This window comes from Sparus aurata, chromosome 21, assembly GCF_900880675.1.
Source record: "Sparus aurata chromosome 21, fSpaAur1.1, whole genome shotgun sequence".
Classification (NCBI taxonomy): domain Eukaryota; kingdom Metazoa; phylum Chordata; class Actinopteri; order Spariformes; family Sparidae; genus Sparus; species Sparus aurata.
Window position 1 is genome coordinate 11,783,634 of NC_044207.1, and position 25,007 is coordinate 11,808,640.

Consider the following 25,007-nt stretch of genomic DNA (forward strand, 5'->3'; position numbering starts at 1 on the left):
CACTTGACTTTGCTAAAAGGAGAGTAAATTTGGAATAAACCCACCAACAATTTGGCTAATGTTGCTTCTTGTCCACTGGGTGTGTGAATTAGCGTCCTGTTTGCTAGCAAGTTCAGCAAAACAATATACAAGGTAATATGTCAGTGTTGTATTCACGGCTTGTTGTTAATGAATTGATTTTTTTATTCCTTGAAGTGGTGGTGTAGTTCTCAGATATTTGCAAATACCGTACCTCAGCTCTTTTAAAGTAGCGGCAAAACAGCAAATGCCATTTGTTGCTAATGTTAGCTACCGTGAGCTGCTGGTCATATCAGAACACTCAGGGCTGTAAGCAGTGAAATATTTTTATGAATTGAATCAAGCTGAAGCTGCTTTATATTGTCACAAATTCAACTTGTCATTTGTCAAGGAAGAAAATGTTTCTTTCTCTCAAATGTTACATAGTATCACTTTAAAATAAAAACTGTTATCATCCAAACATGTCATAACTCCTCTGTTTCAGTGATGTGATAAAGAATGTTGTCAAAGATCAGGCTGAGGTAAAACAGAAAGCTTATCTTTGTACCCGACGTCATAAACGGTCATGCGTTGAGAAAATGTCACCACCTTTAGTCGCTACAAGCGGTGCTGAACTGAGAGAGCGGCTGAGCAACATACAGGAGCTCTTGGTACTGCAGTGCTCAAGTGTTGTTCCTCACAGTTTTTTTTTTTATATATTTGTCTTTGCAGAGGATTCCTTATCAGAGCTCCACACACTGACGCCAGTGAATAACCAGCGGCGACTCCCATGTCTATTCTGATTTGACTTTAAACCCACATAATCTAATGACTCAGTTGCATATTAGAGGGAGGTTTCCCTGAAGGTTTGAAGTACAACTTAACCTGACGCACTGGAAACTGCCAATGAAATTTGTGGTCTAGAGAATTTCATTACGGTTGATCGCAAACAGTGAAAGACCTGACTTCTCCCCAACCACAGAATCCTTGCGGGATGTTACACGTAATATGACTAAAATGCTAACCGCACAGATAATTAAATCTCTCCGGTCCTCCCTTCAATTGATAATCTAGTTGTTTTAATCTCATACTTAAATCTTTATTGGCCTGATAGCCCGTGAGATGCACAGCAGTGTCTGATTTATATAACCAGGGTCCAAAGGCGGCACATAAATTCATTACGACACTCAGTGTGTGACCGTGGTCACTCTACAGCAGGGCTTTTTATACATTGAATTGTTGTGTTTTTGTTATACGAATGTGCTGTTACTGCTCTAAAATGGTCAGTGAACATGACTGACACTTATTGTTCATGTCGTACACCCTCAGATGATTTCCTGATCAGGGAGATCTTTGCCCTCCCCCCACCACCACCACCACTGCGCAAGTGATCGGTTTTATTCTAGACAGTCGGTTCAAAGTCAAACTGCCATAAAACCAATCTGTCAAAGAGTTTTTCTTTCCTCCTTCCTCATATTGAGACCCATTCAAGAGGGTGTCAAGGCAGACAGCAGCTCCACAGCCGGCTCAAGGAGTGAGGATTAATGAAGATCACTGGATTAATACAGATCACGGATTGTTAGGTAAACCTTGGAATTGTTTTGTGTGTTACGTAAACGCTTTGTTGTCCTGTGTGCTTTTTACTGAATAATGGTTAACACAACAAAGAGATAATCTGTTCTTGAAAACTGAAACTCATCATAGTCGTTTCTTTGTTCAGGGAGTGGAAGAGCTGCGAATTGGTGATGCTGAGAAAGGTGAGCCTTTCAATACGGTGACTGTTTGGATTTTGTTGATCAGAAAATCTCTTCCCCGAAAAGCGTTAATTCACTCAGTTGTCCTTGGACAGAGCGTCACAATTCCCAGCAGTCATTCATTCAGGGAACTACTATAAACTGATAGCCCCATAATAAAATCTGCATTCTGAAGGACATTTTAACGCAAAACAGTGTTAGTCGCTTCATTAACTTGTTTTCTGCTCTCAGGGGGAGTGGGTCTGGGTGGACTCTGACATCGGGGTACCCATCGGAGCGAGGGTCAAAGAAACACCATCTGGCCGGCGGTTTCTGGTGAACGATGAGGGAAAGGTAAACATCCAGTGCTGGCTTACAGAGCAAAGTAAAGATGCTGACATTGAGCGCCATAAAAAACCAAACGTTTTCAGCCTTCAAACTTTAGTTTCACCTCTCGCTTCTTCCAGGAAGAGAGTCTGTCCCCGGAGCTGGAGGCCTCCGTCAAGATCATGCACCCGACATCGGTGGAGGGTGTGGACGACATGATCAAACTGGGAGACATGACCGAGGCCGGCATCCTCAGGAACCTGCTGCTCCGACACAAACAAGGCTTGATCTATGTATGTGACATGGTGGCCTATCTTTTAAAGTGAACAACCTGGTGTTGGATTCAACGTGGCGGCCTTATTGGAATCATTGAAAATTGAGAATCAATAAGAACACACAGAAAAAATGATTTGCGAGAAAGCAAACCGTTAAAACACTGACATTTGAGAGCGGGGTAGATTGTTGTTGTTGGTTTGAATGCGTCTTTGGGTACAGTTGTGTTCAGTAAGTTCGCACCCAGTTAAATAATGATCATCGGACCAGTTTAACAAGGAAGTGAGACTGTAAATGACGGCGAGCTGCAATTAAGCGCTTTGTCTTTAAAGCGAAACCAATACCTGCCATATCTGTCAGTAAGAGATTTCACCTGAGAGGTTTCTAGAGAAGTCATTTAAGGCTTGATCACAGAAACTTGCAGAAGGAACGTCAGTAGATTGAGGTACAGTAACTAAGACACTAATTTTTGCAGTGAAAACAAGCGAAATGATCTTGTGCTTTTTGTTACATTCAAGGTAAATTGCATGATTTCTCAACTTGCCCTTACAGAGATGTTCTCTTTGCACACCCTCATTGATTTCTGAAGCCAGCCCTGTCCGAAGGAGGTGAATGGAGTTTTATTCGTGGTCAAAATACCAAAAAGTGGCATTTGAAAAAACTACATAGTACCATATCTTTTTAGAAACAATGGAGGATTTCTGGCTTTGTTTACTGTGATCAGAACTTGATCAGGTCACATTTACATACCTCCATCTATCCGTCCATTAATGGGCAACAGGCTCCTCCTTGTAACAGATGTGAGCAGTAATCGCTTCCTCTTCTGTTAAACCTGAAAGCAAGAGATTCATGTTTACATCTGTTACAAGGACAAGCCTGTCATCCGTTAATAGATGTTGGCTTCCATCCGCACACTGATACATTTGGCAGGTGTAGCTTAGTAGAAAGAAAATGGCAAGGTCTGTGGATTATCTTGAGGAGAAAACAGACATCTGCGTGGCTGATACTGAAAACTCACACCTTAACATTCTAGATAAATAATTAACACCTCAGGTAGGAGGAAATAGTCTGGGGTTTTTTTGTTTGTTTTTCGATTTTTGGTGGAACTCTTCCTTTTAAAACATTGGTAAAAAAAAAAAAAGGCAATCCATACAAATTAAGTTCAGTACCTACTTAAAGCATTTCTGTGGAACATCCTGATCACCCTGGGCATTTTGTGGTGTTTCATGTTGCATTTAAAGATGCAATATGTAAGAATTGGCCAACTATTGAACTCTCAACAAACAGGGGCAGCATTTAACCAGGGTAACTGCTAACTACTATAATATATTAAGCAGTATTGTTTCTTCACATTCTGTTTACAGTTCATATTTTAACTTTTTAAACTAAAATTCTTACATATTGCACCTTTAAATCTATCAAATTTGACATTTTTTTCGTCTGAAACAAAATGCCAATCCACTGTATTGGGTGGCAGAAAAAAATGTCAGACGTGAGTATCTCAACCGGTTGTACTGTATAAAACATAATTAACTGCACGGCTCGGTGCCAACAGGGGTAAGCGAGGGAATGTGTTTTTTTTAACCGGTATACCTGCAGAACTCCACACAGTCGGATGTTATTTCAACCTGACAGTCCTGAATGTCTCATACAGCCATTTTCTTTTTCTGATTGTAGACCTACATAGGCTCTGTGCTGGTGGCAGTGAACCCGTACCAGGATTATCCGATGTATTCAGGTGACCAGGTGAGTCCGTTAGTAAAATTCATTACAGAAGTGCAATGGTCGCAGATCATATATCATCTCTTTACATGTGTGTGCCCTTCAGGTGAAGTTGTACCAGGGTCGAAAGCTGGGCGAACTCCCTCCGCACATCTTTGCCATCGCCGAGTCCTGCTACACTAACATGATGCGCCATCACAAAAACCAGTGCTGCATCATCAGGTCAGAATGAAAAGCTGCTTCACAAAGTCACGTAGTCTGAGTAGAACAATCGCTGTCAGGTTCGCGTTTTTGATCACATCTCTTCCGTCTTCTTTTTTTCTCAGTGGGGAATCAGGAGCAGGAAAGACAGAAAGCACCAAGCTGATCCTTCAGTACTTTGCAGCGGTCAGTGGAGGGCTCTCTAAACAGGAAATTGAACACCAGATCCTGGAGTCCAACCCAATACTGGAAGGTACAGCTGGCAAGACATGCAGTCATACTCAGCAGACCTTTGGAGACACAAACATACACAAAATAAGTTGTTGAACACTTGACACTGATTGTTTTCTGACTCTCAAACGTCCCTGTTCTGTCCCACCCAGCATTTGGAAATGCTAAAACCATCCGCAACGACAACTCCAGTCGCTTCGGGAAATATTTGGAGATCTTCTTCAATAAGGACGGAGTGATCGAAGGTGCTCGGGTGGAGCAGTATCTTCTGGAGAAGTCTCGTGTCTGCCATCAGGTGAGATCACTCAGTCCAATCAAAACTCAGTTGAACTTAGGAGGGAGGGAGGATGAATACTGTAAACCGTAAAAGGCATTATCAGTGCCCGGGCTGGTTGAATAAACATGATGTTATCATTGTCATCTGGCACTCAATCAGCTGTAGAGGAAGCAGAATGTAAAATGTTATGAGCTCATTTTTATGTGTCCATTTACACTTACTTGACATAAAACTGACACATTTCAAAAACCTTAAATTCAACCTTTTTTAAAAATGTAGTTTTTTTTTGCTCCACAACCTCAGGCCTCGGAGGAGAGAAACTACCACATGTTATACTGCATGCTGGCCGGAATCACAGCAGAGGAGAAGAGGACTTTGAGCCTTGGTGATGCTAAGGAATACACATTCCTTTCCAAGGTAGCACAATCGCTATCAGCTTAACAAGTCACCCAACCAAAACAAATCACAAATCATCCTCCTTCAGTAAATAATATAGAACTTTCCTCTCACGTGTTGCAGGGCAATTGTATCGTGTGTGACGGCAGGGATGATGCTAAAGACTACCAGCGAGTTCTCTCTGCTATGAAGACCCTGACCTTTTCAGAAAGCCAGTGTCAGGAAATCCTCAAGCTGCTGGCGACCATATTACACCTGGGAAACATCTGCTTCGAGGGTGAGTGTCTAAACATGCTACATTACTTTTATATGAAAAAAAATATGAATGAATACTGAAGGTGTGTCTCAACAAAATCACGGTAAAAACAGATAGCGTACATTCAACATGATGACACGACTATACTGTTATCCTATCTTAATGTACACTATGCTGCATCATGATTCAAAACTGAACCCAAGGGAACACAAGTCCCCAAGCAAAATGTAATTAAGATACAAAGTAGCAACACCTCAATGAGAAAAATCCTGACCAATCAGAACAGACTGGGCTTTTAGGGGGAGGAGTCTTAAAGAGACAGTAGCAGAAATTGAACATGAATTCGGTGAATAGAGGTGCTGCAGCAATGGACAGTAGGCTACTGTTTTATTACGGCTACATATCGGGATTATGTCTTTATTGTGATATGGGACTATATATTGTCATATCATTATATTGTGCTCTTTCTCGTTTTAAAAGCTGAGTTACAGTAAAGTTATTTCATTTACCAACTAACTGGTGTACTTGTTCTAATACTTCTCAAATCTGAGCACGTATTGTTGCCATATCAGTATTGAGGTATTGGATCTTTTGCACGGATTTCAAAATAATGAGATAATGGGATATAGCATACAAATGTTGCAATATTATTTTAAGGTCTCTATGGTATCTACATCTCATTAGTCGTGTGCGTAAATGTGTAAACAGCAGTTACTGTCGCAACTGGTTAAAGCTAAAGCTAATTTTTACTTTTATACACTTCATCATATATTTTGCATATAACAACATAACATGAAAAACGAGTACGACTGTTAAATAAATGTAGTGAATTAAAAAAATTCAATTATTCCCTTTTTTACAAACGATGTATAATGTAGCCTAAAATGGAAGTACTCGAGTACAGTCATTCAAAGGGAAAGCACAATAAACTACTGTTTTGTTGTTGTTCTTTCCACCAGCCAACACACAAAATAACTTGGAAACTAGTGATGTCAGCAAGACGGTGCACTTCAACATGGCAGCGTCACTACTGGAGGTGAGCAAGTCGTGAATGTGGACCTTGAACATGATTTACACATCACCAATCTTCAGCATTAAAAGATGGAGTCTGTTCCCTGCAGGTCAACAAGTCTTCACTGGGGACCAGTTTGACCCATCGTTCCTTCAGGACCAACAGAGAGAGTGTGACCAAACCCCTCAGCTCCGAACAGGCCTCCGACTGCAGAGACGCCTTTGTCAAGGTAATGAAGCTGACCTAGTGATGGTAAACCACAATTTATTTCCTTATTGGACCCAGGATAAAAGGACCTTAAGCCTATAAATTACGTATTGCATTTTATAAGTGTTCAGCAACATCAAGTGATTTTAACCTTTGATGAGAGAGAGAACATACGAGTACTGATACTGCAGCCAATTTACATAAGGAGGGTGAAATCCAGGTTTCCTTATATGGCAGTTGTGGACGGAGAGAGGACGGATTTGAACAAACAACCATCCAGTCAAAAATACACCTCAGTGCTAGATAATCCTCATTTTACTTGAGCTGACTCGCGCTCAGACGATCAAATTAAACTTATGTCTGATTTCTCAGGCAATCTACAACAAGCTGTTCATATGGATCGTTGGGAAAATCAACAGTATCATCTATCAGCGGTTGATTAAAAACCCCAAAACCTCCTTCTTGTCCATCGGCCTGCTCGATATCTTTGGCTTTGAGAACTTCATCAGCAACAGGTCAGGACTTGTCTTCACACATCCTTCAGCCTATCAGAACCGTTGTGTTACTTAAAGCTGAACAGCTGTCAACATGTTGTTTTACAGCTTCGAGCAGCTGTGCATTAATTTCGCGAACGAGAAGCTGCAGCAGTTCTTCGTGGGCCACATCTTCAAGCTGGAGCAGAAGGAGTACCTGAAGGAGGACATTGTGTGGAAAAACATCAAGTTCAGCGACAATCAGAACATCCTGGACCTCCTGGCCGGGAAACCCTGTAACCTGCTGGCTCTGATTGATGAAGAGAGCCATTTCCCAAAGGTGCTGTAATTGCACCGTATTACTTCCTCATCAATTCACAAACAAATGTGGATTTCACTGTAAGATCTGCCCTTTCCGTAACACGTTTGTGCTTGTTCGGCGTGTCACAGGGCTCAGACGTCACTATGCTGAACAAGATGAATAAGCAACACAAGAAGAACAAGACCTACATTGCCTCCAGAAGTGAACATGACACATACTTTGGGATTCACCACTTCGCAGGCGTGGTTTACTATGACTCCAAAGGTACTAAAGCAAAGTCCAACTCAAGAGGAAACGCCTGCTGTGAGCTGCTCAGTAATGTTGTTTTCTTTTCCGATTAGGGTTCCTGGAGAAGAACAGAGATGGCATCAGCTCTGACATAATCAAGATGGTGGAGATGTCTAAAAATAAGCTGCTCCGTCAGATATTTGAGAATGAGCTTTCAACCAATGGGTTGAAGGTGACCAACAACAAGAAGGTCATCATTACACCTAAGAGCTCTCTGCGGGTACGAACGTTCGGTGTCATATTGCTTTATACCTCTCTTCCGTAGAATGTGATGTAGATAGCGAGAACATACTGCTTGTTTCAAATATTCCTTAAAACACAAGTAGAAGATGCAGTTCTAGAGAAGAACACTTATTTTGTTGTACTTTTGTGTGCATTTTCTACACTGGGGTACATTGTTGATAGTGACGCTGGTGTGACACTCTTATCGTCTGTGCAGGCTCAGGGTGACAACCGCAAACAAGTGCCGACACTGAGCGGTCAGTTCCGTCAGTCTCTGGACTCCCTCATGAAGACTCTGTCGGCCTGCCATCCTTTCTTCATCCGATGCTTTAAGCCCAACAATGACAAGCGGTCTGAGGTGAACGACACAAGGGCATCCGCTGCATTATAAGACGGATACTGTGATACACACTGCGATAGATAAGTGTGGCATTTTTAAACGCTGCTGTATCATGGAGCATTATATCTGCTAAAGGGCGGAGTTAAGATAAACCACCTTGTGTAATGGAGAAAGTTGTGCTTGTGCAAGTATTTTCTTCAGCTGTGACCTTTCACCTAAATCTTGTTGTTACCTGAAATAATGAGTGTTTCTTTCCCCTCTGAAGAAGATTAGATTAATTTTCCTCTCAGCTCCTTTATCACCAGTGGTTAAACAACAATTTCTTCCTGTTTTGTGCCATAAAGCACATTAAACTAATTTCCTGGAAAATATAGCGGGCAAACACATGCCGGGAAACTTTTCACAACCCTTCTTATTTGGTGCAATTTATCTTCCTTCTAAATAATTATTTGCTATTTTTAGTTGCATGTAAATTTTCCATCAGATTCTATTACAAAAGTTCAGTCTTAAGGGCCAGATTTAATGCAGTGTGTTTCTACCATGTTGAGTGTGTATGAATTAAATAACTAGATGTGTGATTTATTACATGAGAGAGACATGGTCATTTCTGTCCCCCACTTTGACCCAAACAGAAATATCTCAACAACTATTAAGTGGATTGCATTGAAGAGATTCATGATCCCCAAAGGATGAATCTTACTCCAAGTACTACTCTAATGATTCCCTGACTTTTCTCATTATGCCAGGTGCCGATGAAAGTTTGTACTTATTCTGTGACATATTTCAAAAATTGCTTGGATTGGCACAACGTTTTTTATTGACATTCATGGTCCCCTGACTATGAATCAGAATCACTTTGGAGTTCATCTTCAGCCCCACCAGTTGATTGAGATTTGTCATTCTGAGTGAAACATTTTGACACATTTTGAATAGAACTCTATGAAATTCGGTGAAGACATTCATGTTCCCCGGATGATGAACCATAATAATTTTGATGAACCCTGAACTTTTCTTCTGAATCTGGTCTAAATTCCTGGTTTATGACTCAGTACCTACAAAACATTTCCATCGGTCACAACTCTACTTTGTGTTTGTATATTATCATCCTAACATGCCAAACTGAGATGGTAGACATGGTAAACATTTTAGCCTACCTGCTTAATATCAGCACATTAGCGTTGTCGTTGTCATTTGATATATTTATTATTTTCCATTTCAGCCATTTCTTACCACATGTTCTCTCACCCGAAAATAACGTAACAGTAGTGATAATCCTGACAAAGACTACACTTAAAGAACTAACTGTGCTGTTGCTGTTAAGGAAGAATACAAAATTGTTCTCACAGAAAGAATATTGACAACCATTCTCACTTGCTCTGCTTTAGGTATTTGACAGAGAGCTCTGTATGCGTCAGCTGAGATACTCCGGCATGATGGACACCATCCGCATCCGGAGGCTGGGATACCCTATTCGCCACACATTTGCTGAATTCCTGAAGCGTTACAGGGTGCTCCTGAAGACGACCGACTGCAACCCCAAAATTGTTAGTCTTTCTGCTGATGGTCATACATCATGATTTCGACTGTTGGTTTCTGGAGATTAGTGTCATACTTGTGAAATCTAAATTGTTTTTGCTACATATCACTCAAGCTAATGATGTGCATGTCAGCATGATGCTTCAAAGACGGTTTACTTCTTTATTGTCTTCCCCCTGGAGGACTTTGGGCTGTCATTAGCATCTCTTCACTGTTAAATCAATCCTTTATTGTCTCTGCAGATGGCAGCTGCTGCCTGTTGTGAAGCCATCTGTAAGACGGTGATTCAAGAAGAGGACGAGTGGAAAATAGGCAGAAACAAGATTTTCCTGAGGGTGAAGAAAACTTACAATTCAAATGTGTTTCCCCGCAGATTTGTCTCTTGTTTTGACAGAACATCAACTGGGACGAGGGAAATAGTATCAGTGTCATGAATCATGCGACCCTATAGAAGCTATTGTTGTTTAGTTATTACTTGATGTTGCAGCTGACTACGATGTAGCTGCTGTTTATGTGATTTTGGGTGACTTGATCTTTATTTCAGGACGCCCATGACGCTGTCCTGGAACAACTAAGGGAAGAAAAGCTCAACAGGGTAGCACGAGTGATCCAGGGGGTCATGTTGGCCCAGAAAGACAGGTGCAGTCTCTAAGAGGAGTACAATCACCAAGATAATATGTTTACAGTACCTCAAAAGAGACAGTGTTTGATAATGGTTGTTTCTTTGCTTTCCTTTTCCTCTTTTTGTAGAAAGTCTTTTCTGAAGAAGCGAAAAGCAGCTGTGGTGCTGCAGAAGAACTGGAGGACTTACGTGGCGCAGAGAGAGCTGAGAAAGGTCTGATGCTTAATAACCTTAATCTATAGAAATCAGAGCATGGAGCTAACATAATGCTTTTTCCTGGACACAAGCTACACAAAGGAAACTTATCTCAAGTGCACTGACCTTGCCCTCTGTTTCCACTCTTGCTTCAACCAGCTCCAGCATGGCTATCGCCGGCTGGTCTCCAAGATCCGCAGTCGGAAGCTCCAGTTACAGTACCGAAGACAGCAGGCAGCGGCGCTCACCATACAGAGCCAGGCATGTGCTGTAGATATACTGTTAATTAGCTCATGGTGAAGCTTTGTCCCACACATGTCCCACATTGAAAGATGACGTAGATAGTGTAGCTGTGTGTATACTGTATATGCAGCTGAATTTTCTGCTTCGTTTACTTTGAAACGTTAGTATATTTTAAAGTGTAGAATTTGAATATGATGTAAATATATTACAGTGCATTTGAATATTAAAGTAAAATTTAAAGGTGCACTTTTTTACAGGCCTATAAAAAAAATAAACAGAGCTATCGATATAAGGAATAGCAGTCTGCCAGAGATGGCTTTAAAGCCATGTGTCTACATGTGTATTTGTAAACATTTGAACGAACCTAGGCTTGTTATTTTAATTATGAGAACAACAGCAGTACATTTCCACTTTTTGAAAGTCCTACATTTCAAGAATTTAGGACTATATAACCAAAATTGTTTCCAGACAAGCTACATGATGCACCATGTACATTTATATACAGTAATGATTAGGGATTTAAAAAAAAAAAAAAGTATCCATATTTGTTGATAATTGTTTCAAATGCACTTTAATTCAGTAAAATTTTCTTAGAAAAGAAAACAAATGTAACGACTATTTTAGTAAAATGTATGTTGGAGTAAACATCTGTTCTTATTATTACACACAAGAAACTAAAACTTTCTGAAAAGTATTCTTAACAATATGATGTGAAGTACATTAATTCAAGAACTACACTGAAGTACACTTTCGAGGTACTTGAGTGTTTCCATTTTATGATACTGTCACAGTACTATATTTTGGAGGCAAATACTGAAATTACCAGTTACTTTGCTGATCTTATTGGCAATCAAATAATTAAAAAAAGAAACAGACACTTTATATTGGATATTAAGAAAAATCTGATCGGATCCATAGTATACGTTATAAAGATACATGTTAATATATGTATTTACTTGAAAATTACTTTTGATACTTATGTACATTTAATATCAGATACTTTTAGACTTTCACTGAAGTACTGTTCATACGGGTGACTTGTACTTTCACCAAAGAATATTTTAACACGATATCTCTATTTTAACTCAAGTATGACTTTTGGGTACTTTTTACTGCAGGTACGAGGCTACCGTGTGAGGAAGGACTGGAAGCAGAAGAGAGGGGCGGTCATACTGCTGCAGGCTCACACCAGAGGAATGCTGGATAGAAGAGTAGTTGGAAAGATGAGGAAAGACGTAAGAGCTGAAACTGGCAATACATTCATAAATGTCAACACATAGTATTCACGTTCCATTCTGAATATGGAAGCCTCTTCACCTCCTCTCTCTGTATCTCTCCACCCAACAGCGGCAAGTTGCCTTGGATCTTGAGCAGCAACTTGCCTTGGAACGTCAGCGGCAGCTTGCCTTGGATCTTGAGAAGCAACTGAGTGTTATCGCCCAGCCTGATGAGGCTGAGGAGGAGCCTGAGCCAATCATTGAACATGATTCAGGGGAAAGCAGGGATGATCCTTCGCCCACACCTTCGATGCAAGAAGAACACGAATCATCAGATTCAGATGAATCTGAGGTGAGCTCCTATTTCTGTTGTGTAAAATGTGAATGTGGCATTAACAAATGCAGGTCATAGTTAACAAACACTGAACTTCTGGTATAAAGTATATTTTGAAGAGGAGTATCACGCCAGAGCCTGAGGAGGAAATCATCCCTCTCAAGTCCGAGCCGGTGGAGGAAATCATACCTCCAGTCTCGATCTCAACAACCCCGAGCCAATCAGAGGAGGATGATGACGAGTTTGATGATGAAACTGAAGAGTTCTCATTCTACAAGTTCAGCATCCTCCACTTCCAGGGCAGCGCTACACACACGCACATCTCCAAGAGACTCCAGCAGTCTCTGCTGCACCACGATGACGAGGGCGACGCAGTGGTGAGAGGACATAGGAGAAAGAACTCGAAGATATTATCATCAGTTTTCTTTATCTCAATCCCAGATTTCTCCTCTCATTTTTCCTCCAGGCATGTGTGTCTGTGAACTGGATTATACTGCGCTACATGGCGGACCTGCCAGAACCAAAATCGGCAGATGCGACATCTCTAGCGTCCAGCACCATCTCTCGCAATGTCCCTAATAGACGGGGCAGGAGGCTGAGCAACCTGGTGGGACTGGACCAGGTAACTAAGTGTCATTGATGCATTTCAAGAGTAACAATAACATGACCGGCATCGAACATGTAGTATGGGTTTTAAAGACTGATACCAGAGCAAAAATAATTGTATCGAAAGTGCAGAAGGTTATTCTTTTGTAGCAGTGCATTGTCTCTGAAGCAACAATCTGTAACTTTCTGCAGGAAACAAGTTGATTTGTTGAGAGTTTTTCTTCATTCATCCATCCATCTATCATTTATAAACCCACTTAAAATCCGCTTTGCAGCATTGTGGAGGGCTGGAGTCAATCCAGCCAACATTGGCTGAGTTGCAGGGTACACCAGTCTCATGCCCAGATCATCAAATAACCGAAGTACCCGAAACTGTTAACCCAGATAGTTGGTATTTGAGTGTCTGGGAATGAGAGTCAACAACAAACTACTTTTTCTCAGTGTTGCTCTGAGTTTTACTATAAAAAGTACATCATTTCAACTGAAACAAAGAGGAAAAGCCTCCTGAAAAACACCTGAAGCATGGGACAATCCTGTTTCTTCACATGATAATAATGAAACATGTTCCTGCATGCTTTGGTAGAAACCATTTAAAGTCACATTAAAATCACTGGATCATAGCTACGTACCAAATCCAACCTGTGCTTTAGTCGCAAAACAAATGTATCGACCTGCATCGAGCTGCATTTTCTGCTACGGTTTAACATAGAGGATCAGCTTCATTGTCAGACATCAGTATATTCATCTGACCTCTAATTATCGCTTCTTTTCTGATATAGAAAATACTGAGGAAGAACAAGAAAAAGTTCGGAGGTGGAGGCAGAAAATCTTCTGTTATCCTCGAGGAGGTCAGCACTCATCATTCCTTAGTCCTTATTTCTATGCTGATTCATGACGGGTGTCAGATCCTTACTGTTCTTGTCATCTCCACCAGCCGGAGGACTTGACAGAGGATGAGGGCGTTTTGATCGGAGAGGGTCCCAGGCTGCAGCGGCCACTTACACCCGTGGAAAAACTTAACATTATCATCGGATATGCACTATCAAGACCAAACATAAGGTAGAAATGTGGTGTCTACTAGAGTAGAGTTTATCCGTTTCATCTTTCCATTCATTAAATTATTTTGAATCTTGTCACATCCATTGTTCAGTTTGTTATTTTGTCGTGTTGAAATTGGTTGTCAATGTTTTTTGCCTTTTTTTTCTTGTTTCTCTACCTGTGCAGGGATGAGATTTACTGCCAGATCTGTAAGCAGCTGGTAAGAAACAACAACAGGAACAGCCGTATGCTAGGCTGGACCCTTCTTTCCATCTGTCTCGGCATGTTCCCCCCAACAGACCTCTTCATGAAGGTCAGTCTGCAGCATTCACTCACGCACCTTGTAATTAACATCAGTCAGTTTTGTGTAATTTAAAAGAAATTGGCCTCTTTTTTGAAAGTGTAACCCTCCTCTCAAGGATCGCTTTTATCCTGAATAATTGTGAAAGGATGATGATTATCGCTCCTGATAGTTCACGCCCAACCTGCTGTGCTGATATGATCAAAGTATTAAAATAAGATAAGGTCGAAAACGCTGGATAAACATCCTAAAATGCAGATAAAGTGTCAAATTACAACCAAAATACGATTACGTGAGAAAAAACAGAATGAAGCCAAATTTACTCACCAGCTTTTTATCTGCTGTGGGTTTAATGATGCAATCAAATGTTCAGGCTCTGGTACAATTGATCACCTTGTTATAATTGTTGGTATTTTTACATCTTTTTGACGTGTATATTCATTGACAATAGGGTGGATTTCTGTCAATACAGAGGGAATCTTGTATTTACCATGAATGCTTTGTAATCTATCTAATCTTTTTTTTTTTTCTTGTCAAGAACCCCTAAAATGATGAAAATTACACCACATACAGCCATTTGATAAGATCATGTCCCAAGGTGTTGCTATCTGCACTAATGTTATTCATTATATCATTATATTTAAATTGCTATCAGTCTTACAGGAGAAAATAGTGCTTGAGTTCCTTATTCTGCGATATATTTGATCTACTTCCACCCTGTTCCACAGTATTTGGAGAATTTCGTCCGCAAAGGGCCGAATGGTTATGGAACATATTGCACTGAGCGCCTGCGACGTATAAATGCCAATGGTGAAAGGAAAGAGCTGCCCTGTTGGGAGGAGCTGAAGGTAGAAACGCTGAATCACATTTCATTCGTTTGTTGAGCAGCACAGCTCACATCAGTTGGCTCTAAAATTCCAAACAGTTTGGTCGCTTTCTTGATTTGAATCCTGTCACACCTTCCTTTTCCCTGCTGACAGGCTGCAAAGTCCAAGGAGCCCATAGAGGTGTCTGTGACGCTGATGGACGACCGCACTATCAGTCTGAATATAGACTCAGCCTCCACTTCTGCTGAAGTCTGTCAAGCTCTGGCTACCAAGATTGATCTTCGAGACACATACGGATTCTCCCTGTACATCAGCCTCTACGATAAGGTGAGCTTTACTTCCTTGTTTTATCACTTTGGCCGTCCCACACTGTGAATCCAGCTTCTCCATGATGTTTAACGTGTGCTAAATCCCAGTACAAAAGATTGTAGGGAACCTTGTTGTTCTTTATTTCCAGATGTGGTCTCTGGGCAGTTGTGGAAACCATGTGTTGGATGCAGTGTCTCAGTGTGAGCAGGAGATGACGAGGCAGGGCAAGCAGGAGAAGGACACCCCCTGGAAGCTCTCCATCCGCAAGGAACTGTTCAGACCCTGGCATGACTGCTCAAAAGACTCGATCAGCACGGATCTGATCTACAGACAGGTCATCAAGGGAATCAAGTCGGGAGATTACACCAGTGAGAAGGTGATTCCTGGTGTTAACCAACTTTCTTCAGAAGCTGAAATAGCAGTACTTAAAAAAACAAGAACTTTCACTTTTGTATTGATTCAGGTGGCCCCTTGTGACAAAAGAGGACAAGAGTGAAAAAAAAATTGCAATGTATTTGTAGTGCTTTACTGCAGCTTCTTATCCAACCTAAAGCTCATTAAACAGCAACAATGATGTCTAATCCAAGCTAAACAATAAAAAAACAATAAACCTATGAGTGAAAATTGTGTCCAATAAAAACTGTTTTGCATCTCTCAGGAGGATGAATACGTCCACATGGCAGCACAGCACTACTACATCCAGTTTGGTTCTGCGTTCAACAAAGACAACGTCCAGAAGGTGGTTGACGAGTGCATCGCCACACAACTTATTGAGAGCAAGTCTATGTCGAAGTGGATCCAACTCATCAGTACAGCAGTCTTACAGGTAAAGAGCATTCAGTCCAACAAAAGGAGCTGCTCTGTGTGTTTTGTGCATGTCATGCGCAATGTTGTATATGGTCTTTCAGTTTTATTTCTATGTGACATGAGCACCTCAGGATATTTCTTATATCCTGATCATACAGGGTCCTTATGCCAACGGGAACCAGAGAAAAGAGAGTGTAAAAGCAGAACTGGTGGACAACGCCCAACAGAAATGGCCCCTTTTCTTCTCCAAGTTTTATGACGTCACAATGACATCAGGTCCGTCAACACGTTTCTTCTTTTGCATGCAGTATTTGAAAATATGATATGTCAGATTTTTCTAAAAACGGCTAGACCTTTGTCATATGTATTTTCCGATGAGTTGATACTTACATTATTCAGAATGTTTCCAAACAAATCCACAGAATTCCACAAGTTTACTCAAGGCGACGCTGTGTTTTACTTGGTCGTCTGTCACTGTAAGTGATAGAGTCAAAGAGTAAGACAGGAAGTTGGCCAAAACAAAAATTTGACTTTGTGCGTGAGCATTTGTTTCCGAGTGGTGGTTGTTTGATGGTGCATTCACTACTAGTGAAGCGGTGAATTTGACCGTGGGATCTTTTGTGGGCACTCACCTTTCAAGCTTTGCACAAATAAGCCCGATGACTTTACTATACATTAGCCGTAAGATAGTGAGCAGGCAGTATGAATCCACTTTTTAATCCCAAAAGGTGAAAAGCAATCTCTGAGCTCTCCTCCCATCTGTAAACGGCTCCAGATTTGGTCTAAATCTAACGTGACTCAGGGTGTTTCTTCCTCCAGGAAGTGTGGCTCTGCACCCGACTCCCTCCTCCAGAGGGCCTAAGCTCCTGCAATTGCTTTTCCCCCATTTTGATGGGCCTCCCTGCTTAATAATTGATTACCAGTCGCAATTTAACAAATGACAGACTACCTACAACCCCGTATTAAACATGGCCACATCTCTTTACAGGACCGCCTCTGCCCAAAAGCAGGTTCTTTGTGGCTGTCAACTGGAGCGGCGTCCTCTTTATGGATGGAAGGGACAAGAAACTCCTTGATCTTCCTTACATTGAGATAAAGGAGGTGCAAAAGATGAGGCACGGGGAACTTTCAGATTGTTAACACTTTTGTATCATTTACTCCTTTGCTCAACATTTTAATTGAGTTTTTTTATCTTTATAGTGAAAGCTATTTAAGTGCTCAGTCAGTGACTATGGACACAGTCAGAGGAGAGTTTGTCCTGGCGTCTGAGGAAGCTGCAGACATGGCAGCACTTATAGACGAACACCTGGAAGGGCTCAGACAGTACTCGGTGTACGCAATGGCCAAGCAGGATGTCAGCAAACCAGGTAAATTTCCACATGGTGAGGGATAGTAGTCTCCAAGACATTCAAACTTGTGACATTTATGCACTCTTGCTTCCTCGCTCCTTTTACAGAGGACTCCACGTTCCTGGTTTTTAAACGAGGGGACCTGCTGCTGGTAGAGAGAGATGAACACTCTACTAATGACAGCTGGGTCAGAGCGACCAATCAGAGGACCAGTAACAGCGGCACGGTCGATAAGGACACAGTGAAGTTTCTGCCAACTCTCAGCAGGCCCACCGAAGACATACTGGTAGTTACCTTTATGTGCCATACTCTTTGGGTCACATATGACACATTGTGTGTTGTATTAAACTATAGAACAGAAAATGCTTTACAAATAGGATAGTCGGACAAACGTGATGTAAAGAAGGTTTCTGTTCTGTATATAAAGGTTGGGTAAGTGGATCATTAATCTGATGGTTTACATGAGCTCCCCTTGTGGCGTAACTAATGAATTGCTTGTGACCCATCAGGACCTGCTCAGTCCACGCCCGAAGAAAACAACAACGACAGCACAAAACACCACACAGAGAGAGGAAACCTTGGCGCCCCTCTCTTTGAAAGAGTTTGCACTGGAGAACTTCAGGTAATTAAATCATATGAGTCACTTTTTGATTTGGCACTTTTGAAAAAATCTAACAGTGATTGTGACTGTAGATTTTGTTGGAAACAGGAGCAATGTTGAGCACACTTAAACAACATCATGCAATATTTAAAACAAAGTTTTACATGGTTTTCATTATGGTTTAGAAGAGAAAAAAACAAAGAACACTCAAGAATGAATCAGAAAAATGTTCATAATGTGCCTTTTTCTCCCTGTCACAGGCTTGCTGGTAAAGATGGCAGTCGGCCTGGTCCAGCCAGAGGGTTCGGCAGAGAGAAGCTGTGGATTCATTCCAGAGAACCCCTCAAGCAGCCGCTGATGAAGAGCCTGGCAAACAACTCTGAACTCAGCAGCCGGGCCTGCAACGCCTACACTGATATCCTTGAAAACTAATTTAGCAGATTTTAGATGCTGCTCCACTCACTTATGTATTTTAGTATCAGCTGTAAAAGCAAAATAATGTTGGGATCCTTTCCTTTAAATTCTAATCCTGGTTCCACTGATCTTCCAGTCTTTATTTTTGCTGTTTTATTTATGTAGGGAGTTTTTTCGCAGTTTCACTACTGCCATGTAGGGAAATCTGCACCTAAAGTGACTGTGTGTGAAACAGATGTGAGTCTAGTTTGTCATCGTCTGTGTGAGTCCTTAACCTTGGCTGCCACCTATCTTGAAGTACATGGGCGACTACCCCATCAAACACGCTCGCAGTCCGATGGAACTGACTGACCAGATCTTTGGCCCAGCCACCCAGCACGAAGTCCTGCAGGACGAGATCTACTGCCAGATTATGAGGCAGATGACCGGCAACCAAAGCAGGTGCTCCTTCAGCGTGAACCTCTGTATTTGAAAAGATTTGCACTGAGTCAAGAGCCAGCATGTCCAATCCTCTGTACGTTTTTTCCTCCTCCCTTTCAGGATAAGCTTGGATCGTGGGTGGCAGCTCATGTGGCTGATTACAGGCTTGTTCCCACCCAGTCCCGGTTTGATGGGACACGCTCAGCGCTTCCTGGAGACGCGGCCAAGAAATCAGCTGAGTAATGGCTGCCTGCAGAGGCTGCTGGCGATGCGCAGGTCAGAAACCAAAGTAATAGATTTCATGTGACGAGACGTTTACAGGTTACTTGGTTGGTTACTGATGTTCTAAGAGTCCAAGAGTGCAGCAACAACAAAAAAGTCTGTTTGGAACTTGAAAAACTGGTCCAAATTGAACTTATTGAATTTGACCAACTTGAATATAGATTTTGAATGTTTGCCTCTAAATTTGTGAAACCTCTATACATTTTACATCATACTGGATATGAAGAAATCTCTGCTCGACAGGACTGAGCTTTGGTATTGTAGCGTGCTTCATTTTGAATATACTGTCTATCGTCTGTATTTATATGTACAATAAATTGATCTGAATGCTTTGTACCCTCAGTAAGGACCCAAGGAAGTGTCCTCCCCATATGGTCGAAGTGGATGCCATCCAACAGAACAGCGCCCAGATCTTCCATAAAATCCACTTCCCAAACGACAGTGATGATGTACGTCACACACACTCTCCTTGAAAGCCTTAGATGAGGTTTCCATTATAGTGCAGATTCTCTCTCTCAGTGTTTTAAGTCTTCGACAGCTGATAATAACTGGCATTACTTCCTTTGGATTTATTTCTCTCTGTGTTTTAACTGCAGCTCTGTCATAATAATAATTGCTAACAATTATCTTCGTTATGAATTAATCAGCCGATTATTTTCACAATTAATCATCCGGTCTCTAAAATGTCCAAAATTGTGAGAAATGCTCATCACAAAAAAACCCCAGGGAGGCCTTTAAATCGCTTCTTTTGTCCAACCAACAGTCCAAAATCCATAATCATAATCATAAATGACAAACGGAAACATCAAATCTTTACATTTAAGAAGCAAATGTTTGACATTTTTGCTGGAAAAATAACTGAAACAATTAATAGATTATCAAAATAGTTTGGGATTCATTTTCTTTCAATCAAGTAATCAACTAACGGTTGTAGCTCCAATATACTGTACGATTGCCTCTTTATGGAGTTCTCTGATTGGATAAAGTGGGCAGGGATACCACAAAATGTATTTTCTCTCTTACTGCATGTGCAGGTGGAGGAGAGACATGCGTGTCTGAACAAACACTTTTCTAACAGTGTTCACTGTTGAAATAAGAAGCTATTTAACAATAATTTAATTTTACAAAATCACTTACAGCAGCTTTGACTTGATCAAAATCTAAGTGTAAGAATTACAAGTTTCTGTGGTTGGGGGATGTGTGCCAAACTATTTCTTGGCCAGCAGAAGTTACCTCCTTATCATACCTTAGGAGTGCAGTTAGTTGGATTCTTTGTTTAACTTTTGGATGGAGCCACGCTAGCTGTTGCCCATCTTATGCTAAGATAAGCTAATGGTCCATTAAATGCGATGAAATTCTTTATATTTACAGCACAGACGTGAGAGTAGTATCAATGTTCCAAGAAAGTGAAGAAGCATATTCTCGAAAATGTGAAGCTTTCCCTTTAAGCTGAATATCACCACAGCATGCATTTAGTTCTCTCCCTGAGTTCCTGTGCTCACTGTCCGTGCTGTTGTTCAGATTTTCGAGGTGACGTCGACAACCACAAACAAAGACCTGTGCCATGGTGTTGCCTCGCAGCTCAAGCTGAACTCAGCCGATGGATACGGCCTGTACCTGAAAACTCCGAACAAGGTGGGGTTGGGGAATATTCCTGTATGTTGATTCATATGTTTTTGCCATTAATTAAGTGTGAAAGTGATAAGGTAGATGCAGTTAGATATACTGATTTTAATGTGAGCTTAAGGGGATGTTTTGTGGTTTGCTTTGCATCGATACTACAACTTAAATCTGCTGCAGTCAACACAAATAGAGACAAGGAGGTCATACATTTTAATCTGGCTTCCTGTTTGATATATATGTTATTCTTTATTCTTAGGTTACTAGCTTGGATGAGGAGCTATATTTCTTTGACAGTCTCAGGCAGACTTCAGACCCACCTAAGAAAGCAAAAAAAGTGAAAGAAGGTAATGCATCACATTGATACCTTGAGTTTTACATGCCAGTGCTTCTCCATATTTTTAATTGAAATCTTGCTTCCCAGTCGACCAGACCAACATACCCTACCTGGTGATAATAAGGAGGAAGCTCTGGTTCAACGTGACCCCGGGGAGAGACCTGGTCGCAGACCTCACCTTCCACTTCCCACAGGTATTCAACCAGACACACCTTCTGCTTGATTTTACTCTTTCTTCACACGCAGAATTGTTATGACACATGACCTCTGTTGTGCCGCCAAACAGGAGATGCCAAAGTACCTGCGGGGGTACCACAACTGCAGCAGAGAGGACATGATAACCCTGGGCGGGCTGCTCTTCAGAGTAGAGGTCGATTCAGACAGGTCGCAGTTTGTCATGATCCCCAGAATGTTGAGGCAGCTGGTTCCTGCGGACCAGATAAAAAGCATGTCCCCTGAAGAATGGAAGAAGGTAAGTGTACAGAGGCAGGGCGGAAATTATTGACATGTCTATTTATCTTAGGGTCTTTGGGGGGAGGCACCAGGAGAGAAGTACATCACTGTTTTCAGAGTGAGGGATGTCCACTGAGTGTTCCTCTCTTTGCTCTGTGTTCTACTTGCAGCACATCATCTCCTCCTACAACAAGCAGAGTGGCATCACGGTGCAGGAGGCTAAAATCGCCTTCCTGAAAGCCATTTCGACTTGGCCAACCTTCGGCTGTGCCTTCTTTGAAGTTAAAGTGAGTCATCGGGGTGAAGTGACAGCCAACTTGGCAGACAACAATTTAATCTGAGGGAAATGTTTTGTGATATTATGATATTAATTTGCCCTTGACTTTGCAGCAATCGTGTGAACCTAGCTACCCAAGCACGTTTTTGATTGCCATCAGCAAGCAAGGTGTCAGCTTCATAGACCCACAGACAAAGGTAGGCCCAATAAGAAGCCTTAGATTAATATTAAAGGAGACATATTATGCTTAATTCTCCAAATTAAGGCGGGACTACTAACGAGGCATTTCAGGCACTTCAGGAGCATTGTTTTCTGTTGGAAAGAGGAGCTCCCTTTGGTGCAGATTTTGGGCTTTTTTAACTATCAATGCCTTTTACATGTACAAGAACATAACACACTGAAGGACAGAAAAAATGAAAGATCATGATAGGTCTCCTTTAACCTGCCATGTTGTGTGGTAGTTGATTATTTCATTTCACTAAAACCGTTAATGCAGCTCATTGACTCTGTAACCTTTCAGGAGCTGCTGGTGATGCACAAGTTCAAAAACATCTCAGAATACTACAGCAAAGGCAGCCGCTTCCAGATGACCGTAGGCACCGTGATGAAGAATGACTTCATCTGTGAAACCTCACAGGTGAGAGCCCGTCTTCTCATTTCAGTTCTGGCCAAATATTTCTGGGAGAAGAAGCCAATACACATTATTCTGTAAAGATTTTGAAATCAATTTCCTTTTGTTTCAGGCCAAAACGATGGAAGACCTTCTTAGCTCGTACATCATCATGTATGAGAAGTTGACGAGCTTTGTACCGAGGAACAGCATCTTTTTCTGAGGCTTCAGGTGGAAAAGAATGTACTGAAATGCTGTGATTTATGCGATCAATATCTTTACATTAATTTATTTGTAGGACAAATTGTCCCTAATAAAGATTCACTTCTGAGTGTTTTTTTCTCTTTCTTTTTTCATTGTCTTGATTGCAAGCCCTCATTTGTGCCACTCTGAGAACTGTTGAGTGTGTAAAACTTGAGTCATGTAAATGTGGTGCTATAAAACTTTAATATGTCCAATGCTGAATAATTTATTTTAAGAAATTTAAAAGAGATTTACCAGAAAAAAAACATTTTCCTGCTCCTTCATAATTTTGTCATTTATCTAAGGTGGATTAAACCCTATCTGTTGCATTCCTGTGACGTTTTGATATTTTTTGATTGAGCGAATTACCTGAAGTTTCACCATTAACACTTAAGGCCTCATCAATCATAAAATGAAAAGTATAAAACCTTCAAGCCACAGTTTTCAAGACGTCTATGCATGAAAAAATTAAGCATAAAAATGCTACGAGCAGTGGCCTTTATATCGGAATACTAACCATTCTCCTTTTATTCTCTAATTATGATTTTATTTAGAGATTTTTTTTAATTTGATAATTTACCTAATTTCTGTCAAATAATGGACTTACAGTATTCTTTGCCCACTATACACATGCAGGCTGAAATATTTTGGAAAATTTCACAAGCCAGATAGCAATAAAGATGGCAAATTTGTATTGGAAAAAATAACAAACTGACAGATTTTAGCTTAATCAATCACATTATTATTATTAAAAGGGAACTGCCCAGAGGAAAATTTTACTGTTCAAAGCTTGCTCCTTTATGGCTATGGAGCCGTAAAGGAGCTCAATGAGAGTTCTCATTTCAGTCTCGTTGTAGTCTTTTTTGGTCTCAAACATTTCTCATTTGTTTCTCCTAAAATTCCTTAGGAGCAATAGGTGAGACTTGAGACTTTACCGCCTAAACCTTGCTCCTTTCCAGCACTGGGGAGACATTCTGAAACTTCATTGAGAGCTTGATGAGATCTCCTTTGAAACTTACAGGGAGCCCAAGTTGAGATTTTCTGCACCTGTTTCTCAGGAGAAACAGTTAAGAAACAGTAGAAATCAGCCACAGCCTCACTTTGGTCTCACATAGATCTCATAGTTGTCTAGGAGAAATGAATGAGACACTACTGAGATCTCTTTTCCAATTTTTGGTTCCTCTGGGTGTGGACATAGCATTCTTCACTGAGAAAGTGAGTTTATACAGTGTATTTGATACTCTCGTACAAGTAGCATAAGCAAGTTTTGCTGACAAATAGTGACATCAACAGCCGGCGTACTGCCTCACCACAGTTTTGTGGCGCTGATCTATGCTGTTAGGTAAGTAGAACCGGATGTGGTGTACAATCGCGCCAAACTGAAAGTCTATTTTAACCTGTCTAGCACTTTCCTGTCCGGCAGGACAAAGAAACGAGTCAGGTGGAGTATTAGTTATTTTCATAACATACATTTGACATGTGATAGCAGCAAACACACACTGGTACACTTACATGACATTAGTTATGGCTGCGGTCCAGTTAAGTGTGACTCTTTAGGTTCTTCTCCTTTACTGGCTTGCATGACTGACAACTAAATGGAATAGAGATGGGTTAGTGACAGTTGTGCTCTGCCTGCTATGACTTTTTAGTTTGCTGTAAAGGTCTGTTTGGATAGCTTTAACTTTGATCATTTTTACACGTCAACAAAGACGTATAAAACCGGAGGAAGCTGCAGGTAATCTGATAAATTCCCAGCAATGATGTCACTCAGCAGTTACGGTGCATTGTTGATAATGTATGCGGAAGGTTTTGAAAAAGCAGTCCTATGGTCTAGCATTGCACCCATATAACACTTTAGGACTCATATTAAAATGACCTGTAAACACACTTTAATGTGTAAAGTTGGTGGAGATACCTAGGGCTGAGATGACAGGGGGTATGACAATACTCAAAATCATTAAAAAATTGTCTCATACTATTCTTTCAGCCTTTATAGTATCAAAGTATTGAAGTTAATATGTGTGAATCCGATTATTTACACTTCAGAGAGGTGCAGTGGAAAAGATGTGGCTGACTCAGTGGAGCATCC

The 25,007-nt window shown here is 41.1% G+C and overlaps 1 protein-coding gene across 1 annotated transcript; it reads left to right on the forward strand.

Moving 5' to 3' along the window:
* Positions 1 to 1,494: 1,494 nt before the first annotated feature.
* Positions 1,495 to 23,019, forward strand: LOC115573395 (unconventional myosin-VIIa-like). Its single transcript, XM_030404175.1, has 50 exons — positions 1,495 to 1,580; positions 1,718 to 1,754; positions 1,983 to 2,084; positions 2,198 to 2,350; positions 4,008 to 4,076; positions 4,159 to 4,274; positions 4,379 to 4,506; positions 4,637 to 4,779; positions 5,065 to 5,178; positions 5,281 to 5,434; positions 6,373 to 6,449; positions 6,535 to 6,654; positions 7,005 to 7,147; positions 7,235 to 7,445; positions 7,556 to 7,691; positions 7,769 to 7,935; positions 8,155 to 8,295; positions 9,663 to 9,821; positions 10,056 to 10,148; positions 10,358 to 10,452; positions 10,564 to 10,648; positions 10,790 to 10,891; positions 11,992 to 12,108; positions 12,221 to 12,442; positions 12,532 to 12,801; positions 12,891 to 13,046; positions 13,810 to 13,878; positions 13,965 to 14,089; positions 14,255 to 14,381; positions 15,098 to 15,217; positions 15,350 to 15,523; positions 15,654 to 15,881; positions 16,164 to 16,331; positions 16,471 to 16,588; positions 17,301 to 17,427; positions 17,513 to 17,679; positions 17,769 to 17,947; positions 18,171 to 18,283; positions 18,523 to 18,677; positions 18,964 to 19,117; positions 19,217 to 19,372; positions 19,722 to 19,827; positions 20,900 to 21,013; positions 21,258 to 21,345; positions 21,423 to 21,529; positions 21,622 to 21,807; positions 21,959 to 22,075; positions 22,179 to 22,262; positions 22,586 to 22,702; positions 22,809 to 23,019. Exons 2-50 carry the CDS (start codon positions 1,743 to 1,745, stop codon positions 22,896 to 22,898), a joined length of 6,474 nt encoding a protein of 2,157 aa, XP_030260035.1. The 5' UTR covers positions 1,495 to 1,580; positions 1,718 to 1,742; the 3' UTR covers positions 22,899 to 23,019.
* The last annotated feature ends 1,988 nt before the right edge of the window (positions 23,020 to 25,007 follow it).

Coding starts and splice junctions, on each gene's coding strand:
- LOC115573395 (XM_030404175.1), top strand. Junction 7,692..7,768: donor GGTTTACTATGACTCCAAAG/GTACTAAAGCAA, acceptor TTTTCCGATTAG/GGTTCCTGGAGAAGAACAGA. Junction 10,649..10,789: donor CGCAGAGAGAGCTGAGAAAG/GTCTGATGCTTA, acceptor TGCTTCAACCAG/CTCCAGCATGGCTATCGCCG.